Raw genomic sequence first — 18143 nt, forward strand, 5'->3', positions numbered from 1 at the left:
GCCCATGTCACGTGTTGTCTAATTTATTTTCACAATCCTATGAGGTAGAGACGATTATAATTGCCACTTTAAGGGTAATGAAATGGAAGGTTAGAGAGGTTAGGGAGATTGCCCAAGATAGCTCATTAGTAAGTGAGCTATGCGTAGTGAAGCAGGTACTCTAACTTGGTTTGTGCAGCACCAATGCAGGTCATATTTGCTGTTGTTCAGTTGCTAAATTGGGTCCGACTCTTTGCACCCTCATGGGTTGCAGCACACCAGGTTGTCCTGTCCTTTACTGTCTCCTGGAGTTTGCTCAAACTCATGTCCATTGAGTCAATGAGGCCATCCTACTGTCTTATCCTCTGTCAACCCCTTCTCCTCTTGCCCACAATCTTTCCCAGCATCAGGGTCTTTTCCAATGAGTCAGCTATTCACATCAGATGGCCAAAGTATTGGAACTTCAGCTTCAGCATCAGTCCTTCCAATAAATATTCAGGTTTATTTCCTTTAAGACTGATGAGTTTGATCTCCTTGCAGTCTAAGGGACTCTCAAGAGTCTTCTCCAGCACCACAATTTGAAAGCATCAGTTCTTCGACCCTCAGACTTCTTTATGGTCCAATTCTCAAATTTGTACATGACTACTTGAGAAACCTATATGCCAATCAGGAAGCAACAGTTAGAACTGGACATGGAGCAACAGACTGGTTCCAAATAGGAAAAGGAGGACGTCAAGGCTGTATATTGTCACCCTGCTTATTTAACTTATATGCAGAGTACATCATGAGGAACGCTGGGCTGGAAGAAGCACAAGCTGGAATCAAGATTGCAGGGAGAAATATCAATAACCTCAGATATGCAGATAACACCACCCTTATGGCAGAAAGTGAAGAGGAACTCAAAAGCCTCTTGATGAAAGTGAAAGAGGAGAGTGAAAAAGTTGGCTTGAAGCTCAACATTCAGAAAACTAAGAACATGGCATCTGGCCCCATCACTTCATGGCAAATAGATGAGGGAACAGTGGAAACAGTGGCTGACTTTATTTTTTTGAATGCCAAAATCACTGCAGATGGTGATTGCAGCCATGAAATTAAAACTAACTCCTTGGAAGGAAAGTTATGACCAATGTAGACAGCATATTAAAAAGCAGAGACATAACTTTGTCAACAAAGGTCCGTCTACTCAAGGCTATGTTTTTTCCAGTAGCCATGTATGGATGTGAAAGTTGGACTGTGAAGAAAGGTGAGCGCTGAAGAATTGATGCTTTTGAACTGTGGTGTTAGAGAAGACTCTTGAGAGTCCCTTGGACTGCAAGGAGAGCCAACCAGTCCATCCTAAAGGAAATCAGTCCTGGGTGTTCATTGGAAGGACTGATATTGAAGTTGAAACTCCAATATTTTGGCCACCTGATGCAAAGAGCTGACTCATTTGAAAAGACCCTGATGTTTGGAAAGATTGAAGGCAGGAGGAGAAGGGGATGGCAGAGGATGAGATGGTTGGATGGCATCACCGACTCAGTGGACATGAGTTTGGGTAAACTCCAGGAGTTGGTGATGGGCAGGGAGGCCTGGTGTGCTGTGGTTCATGGGGTCATAAAGAGTTGGACACGACTGAGCAACTGAACTGGGTTGACAGGAAAAAACATAGCTCTGACTATATGGACTTTTGTCAGCAAAGTGATGTCTCTGCTTTTTGACACACTGTCTAGGTTTGTCATAGCTTTACTTTCAAGGAGCAAGTGTCTTAATTTCACTGCTTCAGTCAGCATCCACAATGATTTTGGTGTCCAGGAAAATAAAATTTGTCACTGTTTTGACATTTTCCCCATCTATATGTCATGAAGTGATGGGACTGAATGTCATGATCTTAGTTTTTTGAATGTTGAGTTTCAAGACAGTTTTTCACTCTCCTCTTTCACCTTCATCAAGAGGCTCTTTAGTTCCTCTTTGCTTTCTGCCATTAGAGTGGTATCATCTGCATATCTGAGGTTGTTGATATTTCTCCTGTCAATCTTGATTCCAGCTTGTGATTCATCCAGCCTGGTATTTTGCATGATGTACTCTGTATATAAATTAAATAAACAGTGTGAAAATATGGAGTCTTGTACTCCTTTCCCAATTTTGAACCAGTCCATTGTTCCATGTCCAGTTCTATTGCTTCTTGACCTGCATACAGGTTTTTCAAGCATCAGGTAAGGTAATATGGCATTCCCATCTCTTTAGGAGTTTTCCAGTTTGTCGTGATCCACTTGGTCAAAGGCTTTCGGGTAGTTAATGGAGCAGAATTAGGTGTTTTTCTGGACTCCTTCTGCTTTCTCTATGATCTAACAAATGTTGGCAATTTGCCTTTTCTAAATCCAGCTTGTACTTCTGGAGGTTCTTGGTTCATATACTGTTGGAACCTAGCTTGAAGAATTTTGAGCGTAACCTTGCTGGCATGTGAAATGAGTGTAATTGCAAGGTAGTTTGAACAGGTCATCTTAACTGCTATTAAAAATTGGACAGTGGAAAAGCCAAATGGAAAGCAGTGAGTTAACTCAAGGCACACAGAACAGAAGAGGCAGAGCTAGACCTTGAGCCCAGGTCTCCTGACTCCAAGCTGTAGTGTCTTCATGTGTTGATAGTAGGGGATTCCACTCTCATTCAAGCCTGGTCTTCTCTGGGGATGGGTGTTTGGAGCACAGGACCAAAAGGCTGGGTCTCAGGGAATTCAACCAGGTGGTTGGGATTGGGCAGGGACTCATGAGTGGGAAGTCCCAGCCCTAACCTTGCTCTCTTTTGTGTCCAGGCCAAGTGGCAACGCCTGGCCTTGGAGGGCAGCACTCGTCTGGACATGTTTGAACACTTCAGCCTCATGACCCTGGACAGTCTGCAGAAATGTGTCTTCAGTTTTGACAGCGATTGCCAGGAGTGAGTCTCAGCCCAGGGCCTGGGGAACATGAGGCATGGATCCATAGGAGTAGATGGGTTAGGGAGGACTGATCAAGATAAACAGAAGGGATCTTCTTGGAGGAGGTAGGTCAGAGCTGGACACTGAAGGACAGGGAAGGGAAAGAGAAGGAGCGATTCTTGCAGGTAGGCAGAACTGTCGATAAAGGCCAGGAGCCCAGGATGAGCAGAGCCTGTGTAGCTGGGGGGAGACATCTTGGGTATGAGGTTGGAGGAATGGGCAGAGTTCTATCTTTAGGACATTCTGAAGCCAGACAAAAAGGATATGAACTTCATCCTGAGGTTTCTTGGGAGCCATGGAAGATGTTTGGGTACATGAGGATCTTGGTCAAAGTTGAGCTTGGACATCCGACTGGAGAGAAGACTGACTGTTGTGTAGACACAGGATGTGAGGAGACCACAGAGGGGAGGAAGTTTGAACTTGGTGGAGAAAATGGGGCAGATTTGGGGGAAACTGAGAAAGATATTGGCAGGCCCAGATATTGTGTGGGAGAGAGGAGAGGTGAGGGTGATTCCCATGCTCTGCCCTGATGTCTAGGACACGAGGGAGCTCACAGAGATGGGGGACAGAGAGAGAAATGTGATTGAATGCGATGTGGTCCTGGGTAACTGACCAGAAGTGCTCCTGCAGTATGAGATCATGAAGGGAGGCAATAGCTTAAAACATCTGAAATCCAGAAGCACACAGCTATTGATATCTCCTATCAGGTTTCCTAAGACTTTCTGTTAGGAATCAGAGTTTCTAAGAAGAGATGGCCCACAGACATACAGTACTTCTCTTTTTTTGGCCATGCCATTTAGTTTGTGGGATCTTAGTTCCCCAACCTGTGCCCCCTGCAGTGGAAGCATAGAGCCCTAACCACTGGACCACCAGGGAAGTCCCACAGTACTGCTTCTTAAGGCTTTCTCTGGTCTGACCCTGTAGGAAACCCAGCGAATACATTACTGCCATCTTGGAGCTCAGTGCCCTGGTGACGAAACGAATTGAGCAGATCTTCCTGCACGCGGACTTCTTGTACTACCTCACCCCTGATGGGCAGCGCTTCTACAGGGCCTGCCGCCTGGTGCACGACTTCACAGATGCTGTCATCCAGAAGAGGCGTCATACTCTAATCAGTCAGGGTTCCCAAGAATTCCTCAAAACCAAGACTAAGGCCAAGACTCTGGACTTCATCGATGTGCTCCTGCTGGCCAAGGTAGGCTTCTTGTGTGCATGCGTGCATGCTAAATCGCTTCAGTCATGTACAACTCTTTGTGACCCTATTGACTGTAGCCCACCAGGTTCTTCTGTCCATGGGATATCTCCAGGCAAGAATACTGGAGTGGGTTGTCATGCCCTCCTCCAGGAGATCTTCCCAACCCAGAGATCAACCCGTGTCCCCTGCATCTCCTGCACTGCAGGCAGACTCTTTACTGCTAAGCCACCCAGAAAGCCTCAAGGTGGGCTTCTCTGGGATCTCAATTCAAGAGGTAGACTGGATCTTGGTTTCAGAGGTCTGCTTAAAGAACTTGGACTTGATCCAGAGAGTGCTAGGGAGTCATAGAGGATGCTTGAGGAAGGGAAGGGCAGGTCAGAGAGAAATTTCAGATGTGACTGTGTAGAAGGCTGCCTGGAAGGAATAAATAGGAGGCAGGAGACCAGGGAGGAGTCCTCTGGGGGTGGAGTGGGCTATGGAGATGAAGAGGAAAGGATTCTGCTTGGATAATGGAGCTTCAGGGACAATCTCACGTTAGGCTCAGGTGTCCTCAGAGCTGGTGTGACTCTGGAGATCTTGCTTTCTGTTCAGGATGAAGATGGGAAGGGATTGTCAGATGAAGATATCCGAGCTGAAGCTGACACCTTCATGTTTGAGGGTGAGGGTCCCAGTGTGGGACTACAGAATGGGCAGGGGTCTCTTCATCCCAGGGACTTGGTGGGTGTGGATCACTCCATCTTGCCTATCCTTCCCATCTTCTTTGTGGGGAGGTGGGGAAGGGTGGCTTGGCATGGTCCACCCTTTGGTGCTGAAGTATCCCAGAGACCCAAGCCTGTCTGGCTGCCCCTCAGGCCATGACACCACAGCCAGTGGCCTCTCCTGGATCATGTACAACCTGGCAAAGCACCCAGAATACCAGGAGCGCTGCAGGCAGGAGGTACAAAAGCTCCTGAGGGACCGCGAGCCTAAAGAGATTGAATGGTGAGTGCAAGTCCTCATGGTGTGCTCCTGAACCCTTCCCACTGTCTCTGCTCTCCAGGTGGGAACCAGGAAGATCTTTTTTGTTGGTTTTATAATTATTGCTCAGTGAGAATAGGACCAGAGCCCGCCCGGAGGCAGGGTCTGATACCTAGTCTGAATAGCAGGCGAAAGTTTGTAGGCTTTTGGGACAGAAATAGCTGAGCAGTCACATTAATGTCCCTACTAACTTGCTATGTCACTTTAATAAAGTCAGTTTTCTTTTATGAATACCATTTTTCTCCTTTATAAATTAGGGATGGGATGGGGAATCTCTCCCCCACAGTGATATTTGGAGTACTATGATAATATGTGTAGAACAGATGCCACCCAATATATACTCAGTTCAGTTCAGTTCAGTCGCTCAGTCGTGTCCGACTCTCCGCGACCCCATGAATCACAGCACGCCAGGCCTCCTTGTCCATCACCAACTCCCAGAGTTCACTCAAACTCATGTCCACAGAGTCGGTGATGCCATCCAGCCATCTCATTCTCCGTCGTCCCCGTCTCCTCCTGCCCCCAACCTTTCCCAGCATCAGAGTCTTTTCCAGTGAGTCAACTCGTCACATGAGGTGGCCAAAGTATTGCAGTTTCAGCGTTAGAATCAATCCCTCCAATGAACACCCAGGATTGATCTCCTTTAGAATGGACTGGTTGGATCTCCTTGCAGTCCAAGGGACTCTCAAGAGTCTTCTCCAACACCACAGTTCAAAAGCATCGATTCTTCGGTGAGCAGCTTTCTTCACAGTCCAGCTCTCACATCCATACATGACCACGGGAAAAACCATTGCCTTGACTAGATGGACCTTGGTTGGCAAAGTAATGTCTCTGCTTTTTAATATACTATCAAGGTTGGTCATAACTTTCCTTCCAAGGAGCAAGCGTCTTTTAATTTCCTGGCTGCAATCAGCATCTGCAGTGATTTTGGAGCCCCCAAAAATAAAGTCTGACACTGTTTCCACTGTTTTTCCATTTCCCATACATGAACTCTTTTCCCCCTCTCTTACTTTTCTGCCTGAAGTTGCATTTTTCCTGAAAAGACTCTCATTTATCTTTCTTTGTTCTTTTCTCTGATTCCCATGTAATAGTCTATTCCAGGGATTTTTCTTTTTTAAAAAAAATTATTTATTTTAATTGGAGGCTAATTACTTTACAATATTGTAGTGGGTTTTGCCATACATTGACATGAATCAGCCATGGATGTACATGTGTTCCCCATCCTGAACACCCCTCCCACCTCCCTCCCTATCCAATACCTCAGGGTCATCCCAGTGCACCAGCCCTGAGCACCTTGTCTCATGCGTCGAACCTGGACTGGTGATCTGTTTCACATATGATAATATAAATGTTTCAATGTCATTCTCTCAAATCATCCCACCCTCGCCTTCTCCCACAGAGTCCAAAAGACTGTTCTATACATCTGTGTCTCTTTTGCTGTCTTGCATATAGGGTCATCGTTACCATCTTTCTAAATTACATATATATTCGGTAGTATACTGTATTGGTGTTTTTCTGTATGGCTTGCTTCACTCTGTATAATAGGGCCCAGTTTCATCACCTCATTAGAACTGATTCAAATGTATTCTTTTTAATTGCTGAGTAATACTCCATTGTGTATATGTACCAGAGCTTTCTTATCCATTCGTCTGCTGACTGACATCTAGGTTGCTTCCATGTCCTGGCTATTATAAACAGTGCTGCGATGAACATTGGGGTACATGTGTCTCTTTCAATTCTGGTTTCCTCAGTGTGTATGCTCAGGAGTGGGATTGCTGGGTCGTATGGAGAAGGAAATGGCAATCCACTCCAGTACCCTTGCCTGGAAAATCCCATGGATGGAGAAGCCTGGTAGGCTACATACAGTCCATGGGGTCGCAAAGAGTTGGACACGACTGAGCGATTTCACTTCACTTTCACTTCACTTCATGGCAGTTCTATTTCCAGTTTTTTAAGGAATCTCCACACTGTTCTCCATAGTGGCTGTACTAGTTTGCATTCCCACCAATAGTGTAAGAGGGTTCCCTTTTCTCCACACCCTCTCCAGCATTTTTTGTTTGTAGACTTTTTGATAGCAGCCATTCTGACTGGCGTGAGATGGTACCTCATTGTGGTTTTGATTTGCATTTTTCTGATAATGAGTGATGTTGAGCATCTTTTCATGTGTTTGTTAGCCATCTGTATGTCTTCTTTGGAAAAATGTCTGTTTAGTTCTCTGGCCCATTTTTTTTTTTATTGGGTTGCTTATTTTTTCTGGAATTGAGCTGTAGGAGTTGCTTGTGTATTTTTGAGATTAATTCTTTTGTCAGTTGATTCATTTGCTATTATTTTCTCCCATAATAGTCTGTCCCATAGTAGGCTGAAAGCTGTCTTTTCACCTTGCTTATAGTTTCTTTCGTTGTGCAAAAGTTTTTAAGTTTAATTAGGTCCCATTTGTTTATTTTTGCTTTTACTTCCATTACTCTGGGAGGTGGGTCATAGAGGATCATGCTGTGATTTATGTCAGAGAGTGTTTTGCCTATGTTCTACTCTAGGAGTTTTATAGTTTCTGGTCTTACGTCTAGATCTTTAATCCATTTTGAGTTTATTTTTGTGTATGGTGTTAGAAAGCGTTCTAGTTTCATTCTTTTACAAGTGGTTGGGAGTTTTCCCAGCACCACTTGTTAAAGAGATTGTCTTTTCTCCATTGTATATTCTTGCCTCCTTTGTCAAAGATAAGGTGTCTGTATATGTGTGGATTTATCTCTGGGCTTTCTATTTTGGTCCATTGATCTATATTTCTGTCTTTGTGCCAGTTCCATACAGTCTTGATGACTACAGCTTTGTAGTATAGCCTGAAGTCAGGTAGGTTGATTCCTCCAGGTCCATTCTTCTTTCTCAAGATTGCTTTGGCTGTTCGAGGTTTTTTTGTATTTCCATACAAATTGTGAAATTATTTGTTCTAGTTCTGTGAAAAATACTGTTGAAAGCTTGATTGGGATTGCATTGAATCTATACATTTCTTTGGGTAGTGTACTCATTTTCACTATATTGATTCTTCTGATCCACGAACGTGGTATACTTCTCCATCTATTTGTGTCCTCTTTGATTTATTTCACCAGTGTTTTATAGTTTTCTATATATAGGTATTTTGTTCCCTTAGGTAGATTTATTCCTAAGTATTTTATTCTTTTCATTGCAATGGTGAATGGGATTGTTTCCTTAATTTCTCTTTCTGTTTTCTCATTATTACTGTATAGGAATGCAAGGGATTTCGGTGTGTTGATTTCATATCCGCAACTTTACTATATTCATTGATTAGCTCTAGTAATTTTCTGGTGGAGTCTTTAGGTTTTCTATGTAGAGGGTCATGTCATCTGCAAACAGTGAGAGTTTTACTTCTTCTTTTCCAATCTGGATTCCTTTTATTTCTTTTTCTTTTCTTATTGCTGTGGCTAAAACGCCAAAACTATGTTGAATAGTAGTGGTGAGAGTGGGCACCCCTGTCTCATTCCTGACTTTAGGGTAAATGCTTTCAATTTTTCACCATTGAAGATAATGTTTGCTGTGGGTTTGTCATATATAGCTTTTATTATGTTGAGGTATGTTCCTTCTATTCCTGCTTTCTGGAGGGTTTATTTATTTATTTATTTTATCATAAATGGATGTTGAATTTTGTCAAAGGCTTTCTCTGCCTCTATTGAGATAATCATATGGTTTTTATCGTTCAATTTGTTAATGTGGTGTATTACATTGTTTGATTTGCGGATATTGAAAAATCCTTGCATCCCTGGGATAAAGCCCACTTGGTCATGATATATGATCTTTTAAATGTGTTGTTGGATTTTGTTTGCTAGAATTTGGTTAAGGATTTTTGCATCTACGCTCATCAGTGATTTTGGCCTGTAGTTTCCTTTTTTGTGGCATCTTTGTCAGGGTTTGGTATTAGGGTGATGGTGGCCTCATAGAATAAGTTTGGCAGTTTACCTTCCTCTGCAATTTTCTGGAAGAGTTTGAGTAGGATAGGTGTTAGCTCTTCTCTAAATTTTTGGTAGAATTCAGCTGTGAAGCCGTCTGGTCCTGGGCTTTTGTTTGCTGGAAGATTTCTGATTACAGTTTTGATTTCCGTGCTTGTGATGGGTTTGCTAAGATTTTCTATTTCTTTCTGGTTCAGTTTTGGAAATTTATACTTTTCTAAGAATTTGTCCATTTCTTCCAAGTTGTTCATTTTATTGGCATATAATTGCTGATAGTGGTCTCTTATAATCCTTTGTATTTCTGTGTTGTCGGTTGTGATCTCTCCATTTTCATTTCTAATTTTGTTGATTTGTTTTTTCTCCCTTTGTTTATTGATTAGTCTGGCTAATGGTTTGAGAATTTTATTTATCTTCTCAAAGACCCAGCTTTTAGCTTTGTTGTTTTTCGCTATGATCTCTTTTGTTTCTTTTGCATTTATTTCTGCCCTAATTTTTAAGATTTCTTTCCTTCTACTAAACCTGGGGTTCTTCATTTCTTCCTTTTCTAGTTGATTTAGGTATCAGTTCAGTTCAGTCGCTCAGTCGTGTCTGACTCTTTGCGACCCCATGAATCACAGCAAGCCAGGCCTCCCTGCCCATCTCCAACTCCCGGAGTTCACTCAAACTCATGTCCATCGAGTCGGTGATGCCATCCAGCCATCTCATTCTCTGTCGTCCCCGTCTCCTCCCACCCCCAATCCTTCCTAGGATCAGACTCTTTTCCAGTGAGTCAACTCGTCGCATGAGGTGGCCAAAGTATTGGAGTTTCAGCTTTAGCATAAGTCCTTCCAATGAACACCCAGGATTGATCTCCTTTAGAATGGACTGGTTGGATCTCCTTGCAGTCCAAGGGACTCTCAAGAGTCTTCTCCAACACCACAGTTCAAAAGCATCAATTCTTCGGCTATCAGCTTTCTTCACAGTCCAACTCTCACATCCATACATGACCACGCGAAAAACCATAGCCTTGACTAGATGGACCTTTGTTGGCAAAGTAATGTCTCTGCTTTTTAATACGCTATCTAGTTTGGTCATAACTTTCCTTCCAAGGAGTAAGCATCTTTTAATTTCATGGCTGCAATCAGCATCCACAGTAATTTTGGAGCCCCCAAAAATAAAGTCTGACACTGTTTCCACTGTTTCCCCATCTATTTCCCATGAAGTGATGGGACCAGATGCCATGATCTTTGTTTTCTGAATGTTGAGCTTCAAGCCAACCTTTTCACTCTCCTCTTTCACTTTCATCAAGAGGACTTTGAGTTCCTCTTCACTTTCTGCCATAAGGGTGGTGTCATCTGCATATCTGAGGTTATTGATATTTCTCCCGGCAATCTTGATTCCAGCTTGTGCTTCTTCCAGCCCAGTGTTCCTCATGATGTACTCTGCATATAAGTTAAATAAGCAGGGTGACAATAAACAACCTTGACGCCATCCTTTTCCTATTTGGAACCAGTCTTTTGTTCCATGTCCAGTTCTAACTGTTGCTTCCTGACCTGCATACAGGTTTCTCAAGAGGCAGGTCAGGTGTTCTGGGATTCCCATCTCTTTCAGAATGTTCTACAGTTTATTGTGATCCACACAGTCAAAGGCTTTGGCATAGTCAATGAAGCAGAAGTAGATGTTTTTCTGGAACTCTCTTGCTTTCTCCATGATCCAGCAGATGTTGGCAGTTTGATCTCTGGTGCCTCTGCCTTTTCTAAAACCTGCTTGAACATCTGGAAGTTCATGGTTCACATATTGCTGAAGCCTGGCTTGGAGAATTTTGAGCATGACTTTACTAGCCTGTAAGATGAATGCATTTGTGCGGCAGTTTGAGCATTCTTTGGCATTGCCTTTCTTTGGGATTGGAATGAAGACTGACCTTTTCCAGTCCTGTGGCCACTGCTGAGTTTTCCAAATTTGCTGGCATATTGAGTGCAGCACTTTCACAGCATCATCTTTCAGGATTTGAAATAGCTCAATTGGAATTCCATCACCTCCACTAGCTTTGTTCGTAGTGATGCTCTCTAAGGCCCACTTGACTTCACATTCCAAGATGTCCGGCTCCAGGTGAGTGATCACGCCATTGTGATTATCTTCGTCATGAAGATCTTTTTTGTACAGTTCTGTGTATTCCTGCCACCTCTTCTTAATATCTTCTGCTTCTGTTAGGTCCATACCATTTCTGTCCTTTATCGAGCCCATCTTTGCATGAAATGTTCCCTTGCTATCTCTAATTTTCTTGAAGAGATCTCTTGTTTTTCCTATTCTGTTGTTTTCCTCTATTTCTTTGCATTGATCGCTGAGGAAGCCTTTCTTATCTCTCCTTGCTATTCTTTGGAACTCTGCATTCAGATGTTTATATCTTTCCTTTTCTCCTTTGCTTTTCACTTCTCTTCTTTTCACAGCTATTTGTAAGGCCTCCTCAGACAGGCATTTGGCTTTTTTGCATTTCTTTTCCATGGGGATGGTCTTGGTCCCTGTCTCCTGTACAATGTCACGAACCTCCGTCCAGAGTTCATCAGGCACTCTATCTATCAGATCTAGACCCTTAAATCTATTTCTTACTTCCACTGCATAATCATAAGGGATTTGATTTAGGTCATATCTGAATGGTCTAGTGGTTTTCCCTACTTTCTTCAATTTAAGTCTGAATTTGGCAATAAGGAGTTCATGATCTGAGCCACAGTCAGCTCCTGGTCTTGTTTTTGCTAACTGTATAAAGCTTCTCCATCTTTTATTGCAAATAATATAATCAATCTGATTTTGGTGTTGACCATCTGGTGATGTCCATGTGTAGAGTCTTCTCTTGTGTTGTTGGAAGAGGGTGTTTGCTATGACCAGTGCATTCTCTTGACAAAACTCTATTAACCTTTGCCCTGCTTCATTCCATGCTCCAAGGACAAATTTGCCTGTTACTCCAGGTGTTTCTTGACTTCCTACTTTTGCATTCCAGTCCCCTATAATGAAAAGGACATCTTTTTTGGGTGTTATTTCTAAAAGGTCTTGTAGGTCTTCATAGGACCATTCAACTTCGGCTTCTTCAGCATTACTGTTTCGGGCATAGCCTCGAATTACTGTAATATTGAATGGTTTGCCTTGGAAAGGAACAGAAATCATTCTGTCGTTTTTAAGATTACATCCAAGTACTGCATTTCAGACTCTTTTGTTGACCATGATGGCTACTCCATTTCTTCTAAGGGATTCCTGCCCACAGTAGTAGATATAATGGTCATCTGAGTTAAATTCACCCATTCCAGTCCATTTTAGTTCACTGATTCCTAGAATGTCAGTGGTGACTCTTGCCATCTCCTGTTTGACCACTTTCAATTTGCCTTGATTCATGGACCTAACATTCCAGGTTCCTATGCAATATTGCTCTTTACAGCATCGGACCTTGCTTCTATCACCAGTCACATCCACAACTCGGTATTTGTTTGGCTTTGGCTCCATCCCTTCATTCTTTCTGGAGTTATTTCTCCACTGATCTCCAGTAGCATACTGGGCACCTACCGACCTGGGGAATTCCTCATTCATTATCCTATCATTTTGCCTTTTGATACTGTTCGTGGGGTTCTCAAGGCAAGTATACTGAAGTGGTTTGCCATTCCCTTCTCCAGTGGACCACATTCTGTCAGACCTCTCCACCATGACCCGTCCATCTTGGGTGGCCCCACACGGCTTGGCTTAGTTTCACTGAGTTAGACAGGGCTGTGGTCCATGTGATCAGATCAACTAGTTTTATGGGATTATGATTTCAGTGTGTCTGCCCTCAAATGCCCCCTCGCAATACCTACCATCTTATTTGGGTTTCTCTTACCTTGGGCATGGGATATCTCTTCACAGCTGCTCCAAGAAAGCACAGCCGCTGTAATTTACCTGGACGTGGGGTAGCTCCTCTTGGCCACACTTCTGCGTGTGGTCAGTTGCGCCGATCCGGCGTCTCTCGTGTCTGTGCCACTGGAGCCGGTGTCTCTCGGGTCTGTGCCGCCGGAGCCGGCATCTCTCTGATTTATGTATAGAGTTAGGTTATTTATTTGGCTTTTTTCTTGTTTCTTCAGGTAAGCCTGTATTGCTGTGAACCTTCCCCTTAGCACTGCTTTTACAGTGTCCCATAGGTTTTGGGTTGTTGTGCTTTCATTTTCATTCATTTCTATGCATATTTTGATTTCTTTTTTCTTCTGTGATTTGTTGGTTATTCAGGAGCGTGTTGTTTAGCCTCCATATGTTGGAATTTTTAATAGTTTTTGCCCCCTGTAATTGACATCTAATCTTACTGCATTGTGATCAGAAAAGATGCTTGGAATGATTTTAAGATTTTTGAATTTACCAAGGCCAGATATATGGCCCAGGATGTGATCTATCCTGGAGAAGGTTCCGTGTGTGCTTGAGAAGAAGGTAAAATTCATTGTGTTGGAGTGAAATGTCCTATAGATATCAATTAGTTCTAACTGGTCCATTGTATCATTCAAAGTTTGTGTTTCCTTGCTAATTTTCTGTTTAGTTAATCTCTCCATAGGTGTGAGTGGGGTATTAAAGTCTCCCACTATTATTGTGTTACTGTTAAATTTCCCCTTTCATGCTTGTTAGCATTTGCCTTACATATTGCAATACTCCTATGTTGGGTGCATATATATTTATAACTGTTATATCTTCTTCTTGATCATTATGTAGGCTCTTTTCACAGCCTTTGTTTCAAAGTCTATTTTATCTGATATGAGTATTGCTACTCCTGTTTTCTTTTGGTTTCTATTTGCGTGTAGTATCTTTTTCTATCTTTCAGTCTGTATGTGTCCCTGGTTTCGTGGTGGGTCTCTTGTAGACAACATATATAGGGGTCTTGTTTTTGTATCCATTCAGCCAGTCTTTGTCTTTTGTTTGGGGCATTCAACTCATTTACATTTAAGGTAATTATTGATAAGTATGATCCCGTTGCCATTTACTTTGTTGTTTTGGGTTCCAGTTTATACACCTTTTCCGTGTTTCCTGTCTAGAGAAGATCCTTTAGCATTTGTTGGAGAGCTGGTTTGGTGGTGCTGAATTATCTCAGCTTTTGCTTGCCTGTAAAGCTTTTGTTTTCTCCTTCATATTTGAATGAGATCCTTTCTGGGTACAGTAATCTAGGCTGTAGGTTATTTTCTTTGATCACTTTAAGTATATCCTGCCAACCCCTTCTGGCCTGAAGAGTTTCTGTTGAAAGATCAGCTGCTATCCTTATGGGAATCCCCTTGTGTGTTATTTGTTGTTTTTCCTTGCTGTTTTAATATTTGTTCTTTGTGTTTGATCTTCATTAATTTGATTGATATGTGCCTTGGGGTGTTTTGCCTTGGGTTTATCCTGTTTGGGACTCTCTGGGTTTCTTGGACTTGGGTGACTATTTCCTTCCCCATTTTAGGGAAGTTTTCAACTATTATCTCCTCAAGCATTTTCTGAAGGCCTTTCTTTTTGTCTTCTTCCAGGACTCCTATGATTCGAATGTTGGCGCATTTAACATTGTCCCAGAGGTCTCTAATATTGTCCTCATTTCTTTTCATTCTGTTTTCTTTTTTTCTCTCTGCTTTCCTATCTTCTGCCTCAGTTATTCTACTGTTGGTTACGTCCAGAGTGTTTTTTATCTCAGTTATTGCATTATTCATTATATATTGACTGTTTTTTTTTTCCTTCCAGGTCCTTGTTAAACATTTCTTGCATCTTCTCAATCCTTGTCTCTAGACTATTTATCTATAACTCCATTTTGTTTTCAAGATTTTGGATCATTTTTACTATCATTATTCTGAAATCTTTTTCCGGTAGGCTCCATATCTCCTCCTCTTTTGTTTGGTTTGGTGGGCATTTATCATGTTCCTTTACCTGCTGAATATTTCTCTGCCTTCTCATCTTGTTTAGATTGCTGTGTTTGGGGTGACCTTTCTGTATTCTGGCAGTTTGTGGTTCCTCTTTATTGTGGAGGTTCCTGTGGGTGGGATTGGATGAGTAGCTTGTCAAGTTTCCTGGCTAGGGAAGCTGGTGTCAGTGTTCTGGTTGGTGGAGGTGGAGTTCTTTTCTATGGAGTGCAATGGAGTGTCTGGTAGTGAGTTTTGAGATGTCTATGGGTTTGGTGTGACTTTGGGCACCTGTATATTAAAGCTCAGGACTATGTTCCTGCTTTGCTGGAGAATTAGCATGGTAATTCTTGCTCTGGAACTTGTTTGCTCTTGGGTGGAGCTTGGTTTCAGTGTAGGTATGGAGGCTTTTGGATGAGCTCTTATTGTTTAATGTTCCCTGGAGTCAGGAATTCTCTGGCGTTCTCAGGTTTTGGACTTAAGCATCCTGTCTCTGACTTTCAGTTTTATTCTTACAGTAGCCTCAGGACTTCTCCATCCATACAGCACTGATGATAAAATATATAGGTTAATGGAGAAAAGATTCTCCATGATGAGGGACACCGAGAAAGTTTCGCTGTGTTACATGGAGAAGAGAGGAGGGAGGAAGGAGATAGAGGTGACCAGGAGGAGAAGAGGGGGTGTCAAAAGGGGAGAGACAGATCCAGCCAGTAATCAGTTCCCTAAGTGTTCTCCACAGCCCGAATACACAGAGAGATTAACAGAGTTGGATAGAGAAGAGAAAGGGGAGGGAGGAGATAGAAGTGACCTGGGGGAGAAAAAGGAGAGTCAAAAAGGGGAGAGGGCAATCAAGGCAGTGATCACACTCCTAAGTAAAAATGGGTACTGAATGTTGGATTCTTAAAGGTACAAAATTGATAACAAATACCAAAAATCAAAGATTAAAAATCTAGAGAGGTTAGACTCTCAAAAATACAATATTAAACAAAGAAACAAAACAAAATCACAAAGATTATAAAAAATGTATATGAAGTTTGCTTTAAAAATAGGGTCTTTCTTTTGGCAAGGTAATAGTAGATTATAAAAATGAAAATTAAAGGAGTAATAGAGGCCTTAAAAATAAAAAAAATACAAAAATGATAATAGTAAAAATATATCTAGGAATTTCTCTGGAGTTGGGCAATGTAGGGTCAGTTCAGTTTCAGATAGTTCCTTGTTCCTGCTTGTACTTCTCAACATCTGTAGGCCCCTCCCAATATAGTCGGTGCTAACTACAAGGTTTTAATCTGTTGCACCTTTCACTTCCAAAGCGGTTCCCTCTGTTTATTTTGGCTTCTTCTGTTTGCAAGTCGCTTCAGTGTTCAATTTCTGCCCTGACACAAGGGGGCGAAGTTGGTCACTTATGTAGGCTCACTTGTTCAGTCGTGCTGTGGGGAGGGAGGAACATTGCAAACAAATATCACTGGTGTGTGTGGGGCGTGCTCACAGTGTCTGAGCCACACTGGGTTTGCCCCTGCTCACGGCGTGTGTGCCCTCACAGTCTACACTGCTCAGGCTCCAGGTTGCCCTGCAGGGGAGCTGTCTAAAGCGGGCCCTGAGTTGCGTGCACTTCCCAGGTCTAAGCTGCTCAGGTTCAGGTTCTTGAGTACTCCACAAAGACACAGACTTGGTTGGGCCTGCGTTTTGTGCCCTTCCCAGGTCCGAGCAGCTCGGGAGACCAGGTGCTTGGTGAGTGCACTCTCCTTAAGTGGGCAGTGTGTCTTATCACCTCCCCTGTCCCAGCCACCCGGTATCCTGGGTACACAGCCAGAGCGCCCTCTCAGGTGTGCCGTGTGTCTCTTCTGGGGCACTGATCTCTGGCTGCCTCTCTTGATGGATGTCAACTGTCTAGGATCCCAGGACGACTTGGTTGGCAACCGGGAGCCGGTTCGCAGTTTGGCAGGGGATGCCGTCTCTGGGGTTGAGTTTGCCCCTTTCTGGCTCTGGCTGCCGCCTGCCTGCCTCCTGCCTGCCTGCCTGCCTCCCTGCCTCTGGTGGGGGATGGGCCGGCCTGCTGCTGGCTAGCTCTCCTCTGGTATTTGCTCAGTCCTTTGTGGCTCAGCTGGTAAAGAATCCGCCTGCAATGTAGGAGACCTGGGTTCAACCCCTGGGTTGGGAAGATCCCCTGGAGAAGGGAAAGGCTACCCACTCCAGTATTCTGGCCTGGAGAATTTCATGGACTGTACGGGGTCACAAAGAGTCTAACACGACTGAATGACTTTCACTTTCACTTGTTGTGTTAGCTTCCTCAGATGGCCCTCAGGGCATTCAGGCCTGGTCCCTACTCTAAGCAATGCAGCCCGCACCTCCGTGTTCAGCCCCTGCTTGCTGGTGGTGGATGCGAGGGTCTGGGCTACTTTTCTGCTGGGAGTTGCCATTAGGGACGTAATTTGTAGGTTTACTTATTTATTTTTCCTCCCAGTTATGTTGCCCTCTGAGATTCCAAAACTCCCCACAGATCCAATGGTAAGAGGCTTTTCTGGTGTTGGGAAACTTCTCCTCTTTTATGACTTCCTCCCCAAGACAGATGTCTGTCCCTAACTCTTTTGTCTCTCTTTTTATCTTCTATATTTTGTCCTACCTCCTTTTGAAGACAATGGGCTGCCTTTCTGGGTGCCTGGTATCCTCTGCCAGCGTTCAGAAGTTGTTTTGTGGAATGTGCTCAGCGTTCAAATGTTCTTTTGATGAATTTGTGGGGGAGAAAGTGGTCTCCCCATTCTATTCCTCTGCCATCTTAGTCCAGGGATTTTTCTGCTGGGGAAGAGAGGAAAGTAGGTAAGGCTTGATAGTAAAACAGTGAATATGAATTCACCAATCAGGGTGTAGATAGTGGACAGTGCCCAGGCCAAGGGGATATCTTGTGAAAAGGCCAGGAGTGAGCCTGAGTTTGGAAGTAAAAGTGGCTGGATAGTTGTGAAATATACAGTGTGCATATCAAAGGGGCTCCCAGCAAGCCTGGACCTTATAATGGAAGCTCTTCTTTAAATGTTAAAAATAATACATTTGAATCAGTTCTAATGAGGTGGATGAAACTGGAGCCTATTTATTATACAGAGTGAAGTAAGCCAGAAAGAAAGACACCAATACAGTATACTAACGCATATATATGGAATTTAGAAAGGTGGTAACGATAACCCTGTATATGAGACAGCAAAAGAGACACAGATGTA

At 43.2% G+C, this 18143-nt stretch overlaps 1 protein-coding gene across 2 annotated transcripts in view; it reads left to right on the forward strand.

Moving 5' to 3' along the window:
• Window positions 1-18143, forward strand: part of LOC129558498 (cytochrome P450 4F6-like) — a 47510-nt gene that overhangs the window by 22666 nt on the left and 6701 nt on the right. For both annotated transcript variants that reach the window (XM_055429684.2, XM_055429683.1), the window contains exons 6-9: window positions 2768-2889; window positions 3854-4124; window positions 4716-4782; window positions 4976-5105. In XM_055429684.2, coding sequence (XP_055285659.1) covers window positions 2768-2889; window positions 3854-4124; window positions 4716-4782; window positions 4976-5105 — 590 coding nt within the window. The remainder of the gene's footprint in view (window positions 1-2767; window positions 2890-3853; window positions 4125-4715; window positions 4783-4975; window positions 5106-18143) is intronic.

Source organism: Moschus berezovskii, chromosome 8, assembly GCF_049115385.1.
Source record: "Moschus berezovskii isolate FMDL1 chromosome 8, NW_MosBer_1.0, whole genome shotgun sequence".
NCBI lineage: Eukaryota > Metazoa > Chordata > Mammalia > Artiodactyla > Moschidae > Moschus > Moschus berezovskii.